A 16,664-nucleotide genomic window follows, 5' to 3' on the forward strand; every position below is an offset into this window, starting at 1 on the left:
GTTGAATACAAGAAACATTGCCTGAGCCACCAGCATAATTATGTATGTAGTTGACCCTGGGAACACAGAATTGACAAAGAGCCCTGTACTGGAGCTCACGGTCTATCAAGGGCCAAGACAAAGGGCCAGAGTCCCTGCTAAGTGTTTTCCTAAAACCACCTATGTTTAAGCCTGATTTCTCATATTGGAAGCATCAGCTTGTATAGATCCTTTTCATTTTAAAAGATTTGAATTTTACAAAGATTCTTCAAAGATTCTAACACTGTGCAATATTTGAAGATTTCAGACAGATAAGAAGATGAAATTGAAAAACAGAGATCCCATAAATCCCAGATGAAAACACAGGAAATAATCAGTATATTTTTATATTGAATGTGCTAAGATTGGATTTTTTTCAACTAGCAATAAATTTTGACCAAGTTCTCTTCTTTTCTCTTTCCAATGTCACCAAAAGTGCCATGAGTTCATTGTGTGATAAGAGAGGAACTGACATTACTCTGAGGGCTGTAGAGTGATTTGGGAACAAATATGAAAGAAGATTAATTTTTAAAAATCCTTCTCAGCTAATTTTCTGTGTAAACATGCTTTTTATACTCAAACTTCATAGTAATTTCATCATGATGAAATAACAATCTTAATTATTTCTTAATGTTAATTTCCTGCATTAACAAGCCTTTAAATTTTTTTTCTGTCTAAAAGTATTCTTTATCCAGCTAAACCCTGAAAAATCCAAGAGATTTTCTGCCTTAATCTGTTTTAATTGCCATAACAGAATACCTGAGATTGGGTAATCTATAAAGAAAAGAGGTTTATTTGACTCATGATTCTAGAGTCTGGAAAGTCCAAGAAGCATGGTGCCAGCATTGCTTGGCTTCTGGCGAGAGCCTCACACTGCATCACAGAATGGGGGAGAAGGGGAAGGGGAAGCAGGTATGTGCAAAAAGGGACCAAACATGAGGGACAGGCTTACTGTGTAACAATCTGTCCTCATGGGGACTAATCCATTCCATCAAGAACTAGCCCAGTCTCCTGAGGCTAATCCATCTTGATGACCTCATCATCTCTTAAAGGCACCACCTTCCAACCCTGCCACATTGGGGACCAAGTCTCAACATGAGTTTTGGTGGGGAAAAACTATATTCAAACCATAGCAGTTGTTTATGAGTTTTTAAAAAAAGTATTAGTTTTTCCCCTTAAGACAAAAACTATGGATGATTATTTTGATAAGGAAGTACAAGTAAAATAATAATGATTATAAGTGGTTCAAAGTATTTAGCATGTTTAAACTCATTTAGTTCTCATAACTACCTTATGCTAGTATCATTTCCATTTGATAGGAAAGGAGACAAGGGCAGGGAATGGTTCAGTAAGTTGCCCAAGGTCACAGAGCCAAGTGGTACAGACAGTATTTGAAAGCAGAAAATCTGGCTCCAAAGTCTTTGCTTAGACCATTAAGCTAGACTGCCTGGCCCAACTCCAGGCCCCTAAAAAAATGCTGCCTGGCCCCTCTCCTCCTACATATCCTTTTTGTACATTCAAATTGACTCACAAACACTTAACAAAAATATTGGGGCTGAGTGGGTGGGAGAAGCCCGTTACATGTATTGTGCATTAGACACTGCAAATTCTCCAAAAACAAGGCCAACAGAATACTTTTCTTCCTGGGCTTATAGTCTAATGCAAAAAGTAAGTAATTAAATAAATGAACAAGTAGTTAAAATAATGCAAAGATTGTAATATAGTCTAGAGGTTACAAAAGACCTCCCAGAGGAAGTGGCACTTAAATTGAGATCTGAAGGATGAGTAGGAGTTAATGGAAGAGTAGAGCAAACTTGCTAGCAAAGGCCAGCAACAAGAGAGCAGGCTGGTATGCCCGAGTGTGCGGAGAGGCAGAAGAAAATGACGAGAGATGAGTTCAAGAGGTTGGAAGTTATATGAAGGATGACAGAAAATGGTTGAAGAGTGTAAGGAAGGGAGCCATATGATTAAACTTACATCCTAAAAACATAGCAATGAAATACTATTTGGGGCAGGGTAGCCTCTGCCCCTCTGCTTACCAGCTCAGAAGAAGAAGGTCCTTGTCATCTCCCTCATCATACCCAAATAAACTTGTTGAGAGTCTTCCAGCAAAAGTCCACAAACTCCATGCTCAGTAATAGTTTTGTCTGCTTGGTTCCTCCCATCTTAAAAAATGAACTGCTCCCTTGATCCCACAACCCCTCCATGCTCCGTCCCATTTCCTTCCTCTCTCTCACCCTTCGTCCTCTCCAGTCAGACTTCAGTCCCCTTCACTCTGTTGAAGCCACTCCTGTCAAGGTCCCTGGTAGTCTCAGTGAGGCCAAATTCAAGGGTCACTCTTCCATGATCATCTGGCCAAGCCTCTCAGCAGGAATCCACACTTGGGACCAAACCTTCTCCAGGAGCACTTCATTCTCTTGGCTTCTATGACTCCTCAACCTGCAGATTTAGCTGCTACCTCATTAGCTTCTCCTTCAGGTCATCCTTTGTCGGCTTCTCTTTGCTAGGCTCAAACTCCAATTGCTGGCATGCACAGGGACGTTACACTGGCTTCTCTTCTCATTTCCATCTGCAGCTTCTTCCAGGCTGATCTTGTTACGGACTGACAGCTTTAAATACTGTCTAGATGCAGCTGACTCCCAAATGGATACCTCCAACCCTGACACCTCCCACATGCTCATTTTGCACTGAGCCCCACAAATTATGTGGTCAGTGCTGTACTCAGTACATGATTGCTAAGATCATCAATTAGGGAAGTGTTAAAAGATAAACTGAGACACGTTAAATATTTTAAGAGTCTATTTGAGCAAAGAGCAATTCATGAATAGGGCAGCACCAAATCATTTTCAGCTGGGGCTCCATGGAGGAGTTTGAAAGGAAGGCTTTTGCAGTGTGAATTCAGAAGCAGAGCAGAGCAATCATCTGATTAGTTAAAATTTGAGCTGTTGCCTTACTTGGACCGTTTTGGTGGAAAATCCCTGATAATATGACTAACGCTCAGTTGGTGACTTATGATTTCTTGAGCTTAAGTTTCATTTAGTTTACACCAAAATCCCAGTTTGTTAGAGCCACTTCAGTCTAATGGCCTCCTGCTTAATTATTTTACCAGAAGGAATAAAGGATCTATAGTGTTGGATTTTTTTGTCTGTAACTTTCACAGAGAAGGGTTTGTTAATTTCACAGATTCTCTCACATGTGAGAGATACTTTCAGAAGAAAATCACAATTGTTTCCCAGGGAAAAGCACAGTATATTGAAACAGTAATTCAGAAAGCAGTGGCATAATTCGGTATCCTATTTTCACCTTTAGGATTTTATCACAAACCATACCTTTTATGCTTATCAGAAGATAGAGGCAGATAAACTGACTAGTGATACCTGGGTGACCTTTCTTTATCATTTGCTTTTTGGTTCTAATGAATGTTTTTAGCAGAAATGTCAATTCCAATTTTTCCTTAAAATGAACATGAATTCCTTCTATTTTAAGATGTGATAAAAACTTCAGATTTCATTCCCCTGGTTTCCCAGGGGTCTTCCAAAGCCTTGGTTTTGAATCTATGGACCGTGGCATGCTTTTAAAGCCAACAATTGACCAGCACTTTCCCTCACCAAACTTCCTTATTTGTGTCACTCTTTTTTAACCCAATATAATGTTAAATATTGGAATTCTGGTTTTTAATAACAGGCTTTTCTTTATGATTGTAATTTTTCTTCCATCCTCACACTTACTATGATGGTTCAATAATATCCTGTTCTCTCTTGCCCTTCTTAATAGCTCTGCTGCTACTGTCTCCCACCCTGCTGTGGCCCTGGACTGCAGGTCAGGGGAAAGAGACTGAAATTAGAAGGCAGATCTAGTTTCTAATCTTTCCTGTGCTACCACTAGCCACACAACCTTTGCATATAAAATCATGAGTATTTTTTTAATGAAGAAACTGAGATGCGTGGAGTTAAATGACTTGCCTGATTAGCAAAAGCTAAAGAAACAACACAAATTGAAGGCACTGCTATTCTCATCCTCATTCCATAAATCAATCCATTATGGCTTGTATTTCCATACTTAAGAAATAAAACCTGCTCATTCTCCAGATTTAACAAACGAGGGAATCGCAATCTTCTCTCCTATCAGACACACCAACAAAATTCCCCTTCCGAAATCCCCTCCCTGACCAACCATGAGGATTAAACCTTGGATTTAAGGGTACTTGCATGCTTGCTAATGAAGAATCCCATTTGTTCTCTAAGTCACTCAGGCTAACAAGAGTCCTCAGACAGTGCATTCTGTTTGAATGCTACTTAAGACTAAAGTTGCTGATCAATTGGGCACAGGTTCGAGCAAGTGTGTCAAAGAATATCCCCGGACACCTTCCATTTCTGGCACAAGCTGTCCCTCCCAGTATCTATTATGCTCCTGCTATAAAGCAGCCTCTGTTCTCTCCTGCTCTGATCACTCCTCTCCCTTAGTGTTCTGAGGGAAAGCAAGTGCTGTGGCTTGTGAAAGTTGTCAGAATCAAAATGGAGACACTTGTGTTTAAAAACAAGCAAACAAATAAAAACCTGATAAACAGAACTGGGAAAGGCCATGAAGAAAGGGTTCTTCTCATGCTTGTGTGCCTGCTAACAACAACTATCACAAAATACTCTGCAAAAGCCATAAGCACAAACGCCATCACAGTTTTACACAAACAATACTTCAGCAAGGACATCTGCCCTGCAACTGCCTGTCCAACCTCAGTCTGGTGTCATTGTTGTTACTGATCTTTGTAGCCAAGGATAATCATTTCAAAACAATTATGTAATCCACCTAATTTTTCCTTTAAAAACTTTGGTCTTCCTTTACCTCCCCGAACATGAACATAGTTCACTACGGCATGTATATTCCCACTGCAATTCTCTATTCCCAAATAAGTGTCTTTTCTTTCAGAGGGCATCTCTGTGCTTGTTATATGGGTTGACAGAGCTGAGCAGAGATTAGGAGTATAGCATTTGGCTGGCTGGGCAAGGCTGCCTTGGGCAAATGCTTCCCGGTCCATTTTCTTCCCTTGCCCCCACTCCTTTTTCCCTTCTAGAACAAAGCCTTCCCTTCTCCTGGAACCCCGTGAGAGTTATGTTGCCTCTGGCTGCTCCTGAATCCCAGCTAGATGGTGAAAGGAAAACAATTTAATTACATTAGCCCACACCATTTATCCATTCATTCAATGTGCATGTCTTGAGAGAGCTTGTGATTGACATACCATTCAATTTGCATTTCTTGCATTTATGTTAGATAGTGAGTTGTAGCATGACATAGAAAGATGAACATAAATGATGTTTACAGACTAACAAGGGAGCTATATAAATAGTTACCCAAATTCCAGAAGTGTTGTCAACCCAAATGATTTTCAGCTGGTAAAATTTTAAATTCCACAGTGTGTGGGGGCAATGGGAAGAGGGAGGGAGGAGCTGATGGTGGCAAAGAGAAATGTACTTAAACCCTACCCTCATGCTACTCTCTTTATGCCTATAAAGAACCAGGGAGAATGGAGGGAAACATGTTCACAAATCAATTTCCTCTCCCAAAAGAGGAATAAGAGCTTCATCAAATTTCCTTTAAATCACCATGCACTGTGTTACTGTAACCCAGGAGATAGCCCTGGACTCTGTGATTAGGGGTAAAGTAGCCTAGACAGGTGGCTCAGAGGCAATGAATTTTTTGTGTGGTAGGAACTGGATCATTCTCATCTGTGTGGCCACGGCAGGGCCAAGTACAGTGTCTTGTGTAAAATCGATCACTGGTGAGTTGACTTTCTATTGGAGGAACTAATGAGGCATAATCAGCTACGCCATAGTGCAGCCTACAACGGCCCCAGTGCAATGCTTTTACACCTCCATGAAAGTGGACAACTAGCATGGCACAGGACAGGAACAGGTACCTTTCTGCCTTGTGGTGTACGGGGCTCTGCCTTGTGCCAGCTACCAACAGCCTGGAGCAGGAGCGTCACCCCCAATCAAGAAGCACACAAACTGTGGCACCTGTTTCTCTCGATTGTGACGTCAGAGCAAGTTCAGCATCTTCCCAGGTTCTTTCCCTTTATTCAGCAGCCCCACATACACCTGGGCCGGCCCTGTAAATAAAGGCTAGAGTCATTTCCCCAAGCGCATTTCCACTGCTGAGGAAGTTACTTGCAGCTCAGTAATAATTATCAGCCTGATACACTTTGTTGTAAGTTAACAATTGACGACAATACTAAACCCCTTTCATATTTCAGCCTCATAATGCATTGTTTATGCATCATGATTTTTTTATTTTAAGGAGATATTGACTTAAGCTCAATTTTACCAACATTCTGTTGGTAATAGCTCCTTTTTTAGAGAACAATCTATATAACAGCAGTAATGACATTTCAAAGGCAGAAACTGTCCTAAAAGAAGTGCCTTTTTAGTAACAGAGGAAAAAAGAAAATGTGTGCTAAGAGTAAGTATTATATTTATATGTAAATGTTTTGTATTAGAACTTGACACCACCCATCAAATAACACATCCGAAAAATTTGGATAAAGAGGCTAAAAAAGAGTAGTTGTGATGATCCCAAATGTAGCCATCTTTGTATTTTTAGACAATCCATTTTAGATCACATCCATGTATATCTTCATTTATTCATGAGCTGCCAAACTTTATTAAGGTACCAATTAGCAGTTCAAAAACAGAATCTCTATATCATGTTAAGCAAGATAAGGTATTAACCTTTGTGTTCCTTTTTATAATGAACTTCTTATACTTTTAAATAGAAAATGACTTAACAAAAAACATCTCTTTCAATCTAAGTAAAAAGTCCACATTTTAAAGTTATTTTGGTGATGCTAGAGAGGAATGTATTTTTAAAGTATAATAAAATATTGTGGATTTTGAGTCTGAACTTTCGAACAGGTAGAGGCATGTGAGTGACAGACTGTTAAATTCAAGAGGAGTATTGGCCGGGTGACAGGAGCAATTTCTGACACTTCGATAGCCTTGAGTAAGGGAGATACTCGAGTGATTGCAACAGAGCCCCAAATCATCAGGTCCTGGTTATGAGGCTTCTGGCTCCATTTTCCTTTGCAGCATCTTGATTAATCCAAACATTCTGAACTTCAGAACCTGAACTCTCAATTCGCCATCTAAAATAACTGAAATGGAAAGACCATTTTTCATACCATATAGTGTAAAATTCAAGAAGCTCTAGGCATCTGCTTTGCAGTAGGTTTCTTTTAAAGTCGCTCCATGTTCTCCTAGAGTTAAGCCCAAAATGCAATGGAGTGGGGGCTGGCAGGGAAACAGACCAACCATGCCTCTGTTTCCCCCAATCTCTCTCCCTTTGTCTATTTGTTTCACATTTCCCTGTTTCACCCAGAAAATCCTTCCTCCATACTCTAATCCCCAGATTTTGGCCTCAAAACTGACTTATCTTTATACCAGTCCTCACTGTTTAATATGACAGAAAGGCAGAAATTTTGGTGTAGGTTTTTCAATTATGTAAGGGAGGAAAAATCTTTTTTCTCTGACCTCTTAGGTTCATTGACTGGGACCCTGCAAATTAGACTGACAAAAAACAGATTAACAGGAGAAAAGGCATACAAATTTTATTTGACACAGGAAGTTTCTTAGAAAAGTGATGACCTTAAGAGGCAGATAGACCCAAGAGCTTATATACCCTTTTTAACAAAGACCATAAATAGTGGAGACATGGCAAGGCAAAGGAAACAGGTTTTAAGACTTCTGGGGGTTGAAAACTGCAGAAAGGTAAACACGTGGAGGAAACTAATAGAAAAGAAAGGCTGCCTTGGTAGTTTGTTCATGCAGGTCCATCTTGGTGCCAACTTTCCTTCTTCTTCACGGCTATAAAACTTCCCTGGGAGAGGGGGTTTATGGCCGTCCTTATTTCTCAGGAGTTTCTGCTTTTAGTCAGCTATGCAAAGCTCTGGAAAGCCGCCTTTCTGTTATACATCTCTTGAAACTCAAATGTTTTCAGCTCAAAATAATCTTTCTACCAAAGTGGCATATTTAGGGGTAGCATATTCTGATCCCCCTCAATTACAATGACATATAAACCAGACTGAGCATTAAAACTTTTTGAACTTCACTGCCTGGTTCAGGCTCACCCTTTTAATACTCTCTGTCCCCTATAAAAAGGATAGCAAGATTGTCACAGAGATAATAGTTTTTGCTAGTGAGTGTTATTTTAAGGTCTCTGGGAGCATATCCTTAGAGGAAGCTTCTAAATGACACCTTTACTAATAAAACCTGAAGCAGAGAATGCACAAAATCTTTTGGACCAACTCTGAGTCTTTGGTTATGTGTGCATATATAACCACATAGGCATATGGCTTAAGTTCTACTGAAATTTTAGAGAATAGGAACACAGAACATTATTTTATTTTATTTGTCGAAGTAATAATGTCATCTCCTTTTTTTTCTCATGATCTTTAATAGAACTGTAATTCCACATTTATTTCTTTAAGCAAATTCCTAATGCAGAAAGAAAATCGTCATTGTAGGCATCAAACATAGTCTTTGGAAATTATACTCCCTGCCTAACTTCTACTAGAAAAAGTAGCACCCAAACTTTTCTTAGTTATATGATACAAAGGACCACATCTAAATTTTCAGTAATTTTTGCTTCAAGTTATAGTGTTACATTTTCAGAACAAAACACAATGTCTTTTGCTTTTTAAAATGCTTATTAGAATTTTCATGTCAAGATTACTGCAGGTAAATGATAGTACATGTATCTTTCTGTATTCCAATATCACCAACATTTTCTTAGTTACTTTAATATACCGGGTTAAACTCTAACTGCAAGTTACTATGACAACAGAGATAATTGTGAGTGCTTACCCCAGTATGCTGTCTGTAAATCACACTTTTAAGGGTAATTTTTCTAACAAAGCATTGTTTAAATTGCTTCAAAGTTACAGCAATTATGTTTTTGATTATAAGCATCAGAGTAGAAAGAAAAGGAAATCTCAAAACTTCAGAACAGGATTATAATGTTAACAGCAGACAGATGCACGTTTAATGGGTAGGGCACCTCACACTCTGCACACGTTGCTATTAGTTCTGGGCAGGGTACTGCAGGCATCTCCCTTAAACCATTTAGAGATTCAGAAAAGAGTTCACACTGTCCTTTCCTTTCATTTAAATTTATTTTCATATTGTGATTTTTCAGTATATTGCCATGAAGATGGCCTCTGCTGTACAACTGAGATGGAAATAACTATTTTTTACTAGTCATTTAATTGCATCCATTAAAATTGTGTAGCACTTAAATTGTTGCCAAATGCTTTCTGTCAGAATGTCACTGGGTGGTCTCTTGTGAGATTTCAGTCAGACAGGGCTGCATTCATCTTGTAGCTCACCCGGGGCTAAAGGCTCCACTTCCAAACTCACTCACACAGTTGTTGGGGGGCCTTGGTTCCTCGTGGGTCATTGGCCAGAGGCCTCACCTCCCCCTGTTCCTCCCCAGTGGGCTTCTCCACAGGACAGAGCACAGCTTACATCGTGGCAGATGACTCCGCCAGAGCGAGTAATCCACAGGAGAGAGAGAGAGAGAGAGAGAGCTCCAGCAAAGAGCACCCAAGACAGAAGCCTCAGTCTGTTTATAACCTCACCTCAGTGACATTTTAGCACTTTTGCTGTGTTCTGTTCATTAGATGCCAGTCATTAAGGTCAGCCCATACTGAGAGGAGAGAAATTAAGTTCCACCTTGGGATAGTATTAATAGAAGGATTGAAGAATTGTAGACATATTTTTAAAACCACCACAGCAGAACTACCTGAAGTCTTAACTGTTATTTCTCTTCTGATCCTTTTATCAAATCTACTGTGGCAAGGTAATCCTTTAAGACATTAATTTGTTTTTGTTTCTCTCTTGTATTTCATTTTCCTTTTTGTCTTTTCTCTTTCAATAAGGAGCTGGTCACCCCTCGCTGCCTCTAGGGACTTATGTGGCTGAGGGGAAAACATCACAAGCTTACAGGTGTCCCTTGGAAAAACAAAGAGGGTTTCCACAGATGCTGGAAAGGGTGAGTTATCTGTGGGTGCAAACAACAAATTTGTGGGAGAATAGAGGATGGGGAAAAAAAAGAAAAGTAAAGAAGAGTCTGAGGGTGTGAGAAATGTTGGAACATGCACCAAGCTCTCTGACCCACACAGGAGGCTGTGAGACACCAGAGAGACACATGGAAGATGGGATGTGGGTTGCCTCACAAAAGATCCCCGCAGCCCTGGGGTGGCAGAGGACCAAGCAGACAAGAGCTGTGAAAAGTGGGAACGATAACCAAGGACACCCCTCCTCCAACCACCACTATCCCTTTGGTCCTGTGTCAAAATGCAGAAAGGTCAACATAACCCGAGGGTGGCCCAGTGAAATAGGGACCTAGCACCAGAAATCGAGTCATCGAAAATTTTTAAATGACATTTCTCTCACCCTCAAATGGTGACTAAGTTGCTGACAACCACACTCCTGTATACTGAGCCTTGGCCAGGTCTGGTGCCAGGACCTTCCTGCGTGTTGTCTCCGCTGATCGTCACTGCAGCCCCTTACAGACGAAGCCACAGGCTGAGCCAGGTTCTGTGACTGACCCCAACTGAGACAGCTGGTAGGAGGCAGGCCCAGGGTTCAAACCTACCCTGACTCTAAGGACTGGGACTGTACATAAACCTGGACAGAGAATAAGAGCTTAAGTGCTCTTGAGATATATATCTTTCATCCATGAGAACTTTTAAAGGCCAAATAGAATTTCAAATAAAAATGACTTTGCACAAATGTAGAAGGAAAGTGGATGATGGTTTCGGCTAAAAGGTTCCATTCTCAGGGCAGTTAGCACATTTGTAACTGTTCCCACATGTCTGTCTCCCCGTTAGACAGAAGGTCCTCAGGGCAGAGATCGGATCATGTTTAGCTCTCTCCCCTCAACACCCAGCATGGCCGGAGTTAGGTGCTCAAAATGGTTTTGTCGCCATTAGCTTCCAGCATTATCGCTTTATAATTCCTCAGATACCTTACTATGCTTTTGAAGAGGAAGGGAAAAGAGGTTAAATATTAAAATAGTGTGTAATTATGTACAGATATTTAATTTTTCTGAGTGATTGCCCATTAATATGAATACAAACAATAAAAACCTTTTTGGCATTCTGTCAACTGGAAAGTGCTATTATCTCTTTTAACTCTGATATTTGATTAGCTAGAACACATTCTCTTCATTTATCACATAAGTTGAAGCTTATGATGTTAAAATAGAGATTGAGGAGAGATGTTATAAATATAGATAAAGATATGCATCTGATAAATATAGAGCTAGAGCTCTGGTTAATAAAATGCTGAACAAAATGACTTTTATTATATCAGGTTACTACACGTTTCAATAAAATAGCAATTAACCAAAACCCAACCTCATTTAGAGCTTGTTATTGTTGTTGCTTTATTTTACTTTAGAGAGAAAAATCTTAATAGCTCTCTCACACACATGTGCATACATGTATACACACATACAAAGACTGGAAAGATATTTTTCCTCTTAAATTTTCTTCTGATTGCAAAAGTAAATAGTCTGAGTGCCAAAAATATTAAAAGTACAGAAAAGCCAAAAGAAGGAGGGGGGAAAGCATATAATCACCCAGAGATAGATGTTTCTAACCTTTTTTCAATTCCAGTTGAAATGATACAGTATATATAATTTTGTATCCTCATTAACATCATAGCATGTTTTCTCCATTCGTTAAGAACTCTTCAGATATATGTTGCTAAATCAGGAAAGTTAATGAGGCTTAAAACAAAATAATTTCCTGACTTACACTCATTTAGCCAGAAAATAAAATGAATTTGAATACCCTGACTCTCAGAGCACGTAGGCACATATTTATATATAGTTAATTGCATTCCTTTCTGCTTAACTCAACAAATGTTTATGGAGCACATAATATATGAGAGATAATAAGAAAAGAGCTTATAAAATGCTGCCTCTGACCTCAAGGAACTGAAAATTTAGTTGAAAAGACAAAATTTTAATATGCCAAACAGTTAAATAATAATGCAAAGCAATATATAATCAGGAATCCAAGGGAGTATACAGAGCATAGCAGCCATGGAGGCAAGCACACAATCACAGGCCTAGGCACAAACCAGCTTCTCAGGGCATGCATCCAGCAAGGGCCATTCTGCAAATCTACTATTCCTCAGTTCTATGAAGACACATGCAAACAGTGGGGGACAAGAATAGGCACAGCCCCTGAGTATATGACTGTAGGCATAGGGATGATGGGACGTTATCATCTAACTCCTTCTTGCCTGCATTACTTCCATTAATCGTCACAAGCAAAACAGGTTGAATAGACATGCAAACCTGGATTGTAAACAAACAGTAAAACCATGAATTCATGATCGAAAACACACCAGAGGACATGCTATTGGTATGTACTCCACGTAAGTATATTGACTACTCCCAACATTAATGCAGATCACTTTCCTTAACTTCTAATATAAACATGTGGTCTAATCTAAACTCAAAACGGTTTTAGGTCTTTCTTAAAAGTATGGAAAAAAATATTTTTGATGTGTTTCAAATATCTGAAAGGAAATATTTTTTAAAAAAATTCTTTGAGAAACCAAAAATCAATTTAGAAACTTTAAACTTAAAAGATGCATTTTTCAGGAAGAGAACTGAAAAGTAGTTTGAACAAACGCTATATTTGACTGTTTACTATTATAGTTACTGTCACAGTCATTACAGTGAAACTGTAACCACATCGCACTCAATGTGAGCATCAACAGAAACGGAAAAAATATACGCTTAATGTGTTATCTTTTTGTCTTCAGCTTTCTAAGCTCCCCTGCAGGGTTTGAGTCAAATATTGGGTCTAGGACACATTAAGAATCACCAGCAGTGTTTATAATCCCTGGGCAATATGGGTAAGATTTTTCTTGCTTGACATCCTTTACAAACTGTGATTTCCATGAAGTTAAAGTATTTTACACTGTGACCTTAAGCATCAAGCTGTGGCCTTAGCAAATGAAAAATTATGCCATTGCATAATGTCCAGGAATGCAACATGAACGTATTAATATTGAATCTTGTTCCACTTCATTAAATAATTGTTACAAATTGCCTGTACACAGTATGATCATCCAAAAGACCTAGCACAGAAAAAATAAGAACACTCAGAGAATCAGTAGCCAGAGACAACTATAAATTGGATTTCATTTATAGTATTTATCTTTAATGTTGTAAATATTCAGTCTTTTTGTATTAGAACTACTAAAAAAATACAACTGAATTGATAGATAAAAAGATTCAGCACTTTTATTGAACCATTAATTCTGAAATGAACAATATACTTCCAAGGTGTCCAACTGCAAGCCTCTTCTGCAGCCCGCACACTCACTTCCACACCATTCAGAAAGTGTGATAGGGCGTAAAGTAGGAGGGGGCAGGTTGGCACCTGGGACATGTAGTTCCTGCAATTTTGTGGGTTCAGACAGAAACAAAAATCATGGTATTAGTACAGTCAGACGGGTTCTGCACCTGCGGAGTCAACCAATTGCAGATCGAACATAATGGGTGGTTGCATTTGTACTGAACATGTACAGACTTTTTTCCTTGTCATTAGTCCTTAAATAATGAAGCATAACAACAGAAACGATTTAAGTATGCAGGAGGATGTGGGTAGGTTATACGCAAATACTACATCATTTTCTATCAGGGAATTGAGTATCTTTGAATTTTGGTATCCATGGGGGTTCTGAAACTAATCTCTCACGGATACTGAGGGATGACTGTGTATTTTACTTTTTCTTGTATTTCATTTGTTCAGAGTATCAAGTTAGGGGCAGGAGGGAGAAAATCCTGTCTCAGGACTGCAGAGTCACCCTGGAACACGAGGAATATGCCAAGGCCCGGACATCGGAGTCGAAGGTGCACATGTGGACTATGGCCCTAGTGTGGCTCTCCTGTTCAAAGATAATTTTAAAACTTGCCTAGGGCTTTTATCCTTAAGAGTCAGAACAAGAGTAAATTGTTAAAAACAGATAATGAATGAACCAAACACTTTCAGAATTGCATGGTATCCTCAATACTGCCTCTATGGAAGAGGAGCTTAAGGCACAGAAAACCAGCTGAGACTTTTAAAAAATTAGTTTTAAATGAAAAAAAAAAAAGAATTTTCATTTAAAATTGGGTGGAGGTAGTAAAGAATTACAAAGAAACAAAATTGAAATGGAACTAAAATGTACCTTTTTGTCAGTAAAAAGCAGAATTCAGCAGGAAAGTGAGTCAGTGATTTGCAGAACAAACTTGAAAAGATCTCCCAGATTGCAAAGGAAAGGGAAAAAGTTTTTGTTTTTTTTTTTCTTGAGACAGAGTCTCACTCTGCCACCCAGGCTAGAGTGCAGTGACATCGTCACAGCTCACAGCAACCTCAAACTCCTGGCCTCAAGCAATCCTCAGCCTCCCAGAGTGCTAGGATTACAGGCATGAGCCCCCATGCCTGGTCTGAAAAAGAGATTTTTAAAAATTAGAGGATAGTAGTCATTTGGAACATAGAAACAAGACATTTTGTAAGGATATAGGATTATATTTGTATTCATGAGAAAGAAACAAGAAAATAACTACTAAATGCAGTGAAGGTGCAAACTTAAAGATTTTTTTTTTTGAAATTGATAAAATACCTGAAAATGATGATTAAAGGAGTTTACTGAGATCTAAGCTAAATCAATTAAAAAAGTGTGCTACATCCTGAGTAAAATTTTCAATTATCACCACATAATTAAACAAAATTGCTTGTGATCTTCCACATTTGCCACATACATTCAGCTGTTGCTTTTCTTGTAATGTTCAAGAGTTTTAGACACTGATGAATTCCAAGCCAAATGTTCCTCCTTCTCTGGCTAGGATTTCACTGCAAAATACTCTTCTCAATCTTGGCATAAATTCCATCAATCAATAGATGAAACATTGCAGTCAAAAAGAGCAATCCAAGATTGTGGTCATTTTCTAGAAAAATTATTAAACTTTGGTCTTACTGTGGCTCAGAAAACCCAGTACAGACAGACACCACTGGCCTAAGCAATGCCTGTCTTTGAAACAGCATATTGAGCCTATTCAGCTGAGGGATGGTGAGGATATCACACCTAGTCATGAGATCACAGATACCTCACATGCCATTGGGTAATATTCTTATGCATAGACTGTCTTGTTGCAGATAAATCCCTAATGAACACATGGGATTTAAAGGTATGCCAGTTCTTTAGTTTTGATATCAAAATCCAAGGAAAATTAATGGACCAAGACTGAAAAATGAAAGGAAAAATACCCATAAGAGATCAAGCAGAAATTACCCATTGTTTACAAATACACAAAAAGTACTGACTTAAGATGTCTCCCCAGCAACACCAATTGGCAAAAGACTTTGAAACAATTTCTACAGTTTTTACAATGAAAAGATTATGAACCAAAAATGTTGGAAGATCAGATGATCATCTCAATAGATGCAGAAAAAGCATTCGACAAAATTCAGCACCGTTTTATGATAAAAATTCTTAACAAAATAGGCATACATGGAAAATATCTCAAACACCACATGTACTCACTATTATATTGGAACTAACCAATCAGCAGTTGTGTGCACAGATGGAAGTAAAGCTTAACAGAAATCATGTAGGTGGGAACGGGGAGGGGGAGATGGGTGAAATTACACCTAACAGGTACAATGTACACTATCTGGGTGATGGGCACACTAATATCTCTGACTCAAGCAGTACAAAAGTAATCCAGGTAATCAAAACATTTGTACCCCCATACTATTCTGAAATTTAAAAAAAAAAGAATGTCCCAGAAAGACATTCTCAGGGATGAAAATACCCAGAGAGCCTGCACATGTACCTTTCTTGGAAAAATTAATTGAAGGAGTACTCCAACAAGATGAATCAAAAAGTTTAAAACTCAATAATAGTCCAAGTGTATAAAAGGGGCAAAAGAGCTCTTGAGACTTAATTTATTTACTTTGGATTCCAAACTTAGAAATATAATTGGATATGTGTTTTCATGAGAATTCAGTAGGCTAGGGCCAAATCTTCAGAGAGTTAAACTATCTCAGCTGTTTCTCTTCTGCTTCTGGGATTTTTTCCCTCCACAATTCCAGAAAGTGTGTTTCTTGAGCCCAATTCTTTACCCCAGAGTTCACCTGGAATCCGTCACTATATTTGATGTGATCATTTAAAATGTTACTTGGTGAAGGTGGGTTCTAGCTCTTGCTACCAGTAGCTAAATGCAGTTATGACACTAAACTGGGAAAAGCAACAAAACTAGAAGTTTCTTCCCTGCAAACTCTGTCCCCTCTCCCTTCAATACACATAATCAGAATTTCCTGGAAAAGAAAAAGAAATCATTCTCATTGCCAAGTAATCTAGAAACATTTTCTATTTCTTTAAAATTCATTTTTAATGACCTGAATCATTGACATTCTCTAACTATGAAAGATAAATATATTATCTATCACCAGCACCTGTGGATAGCATCTTCCATCAAAATTTTATAATATTCTTCTGCCCATTATGCCAAAAAATTGTTACTCATTGTGTACTTGTAAACATATAAAAATGTGCAAAGAAAAAAGGTTATAATTTTAAATTATCAAA

The 16,664-nt window shown here is 38.6% G+C and overlaps 1 protein-coding gene across 1 annotated transcript in view; it reads left to right on the forward strand.

Moving 5' to 3' along the window:
- Nucleotides 1-851: 851 nt before the first annotated feature.
- SMLR1 (small leucine rich protein 1) overlaps nucleotides 852-16,664 on the forward strand; it is a 62,398-nt gene continuing 46,585 nt past the window's right edge. Inside the window, 1 exon segment of the mRNA XM_045542245.1 lies at nucleotides 852-930. Within this exon segment, the coding sequence (XP_045398201.1) occupies nucleotides 852-930 (79 nt within the window).

Source organism: Lemur catta, chromosome 2 (genome assembly GCF_020740605.2).
Source record: "Lemur catta isolate mLemCat1 chromosome 2, mLemCat1.pri, whole genome shotgun sequence".
Taxonomy (NCBI): Eukaryota; Metazoa; Chordata; class Mammalia; order Primates; family Lemuridae; genus Lemur; species Lemur catta.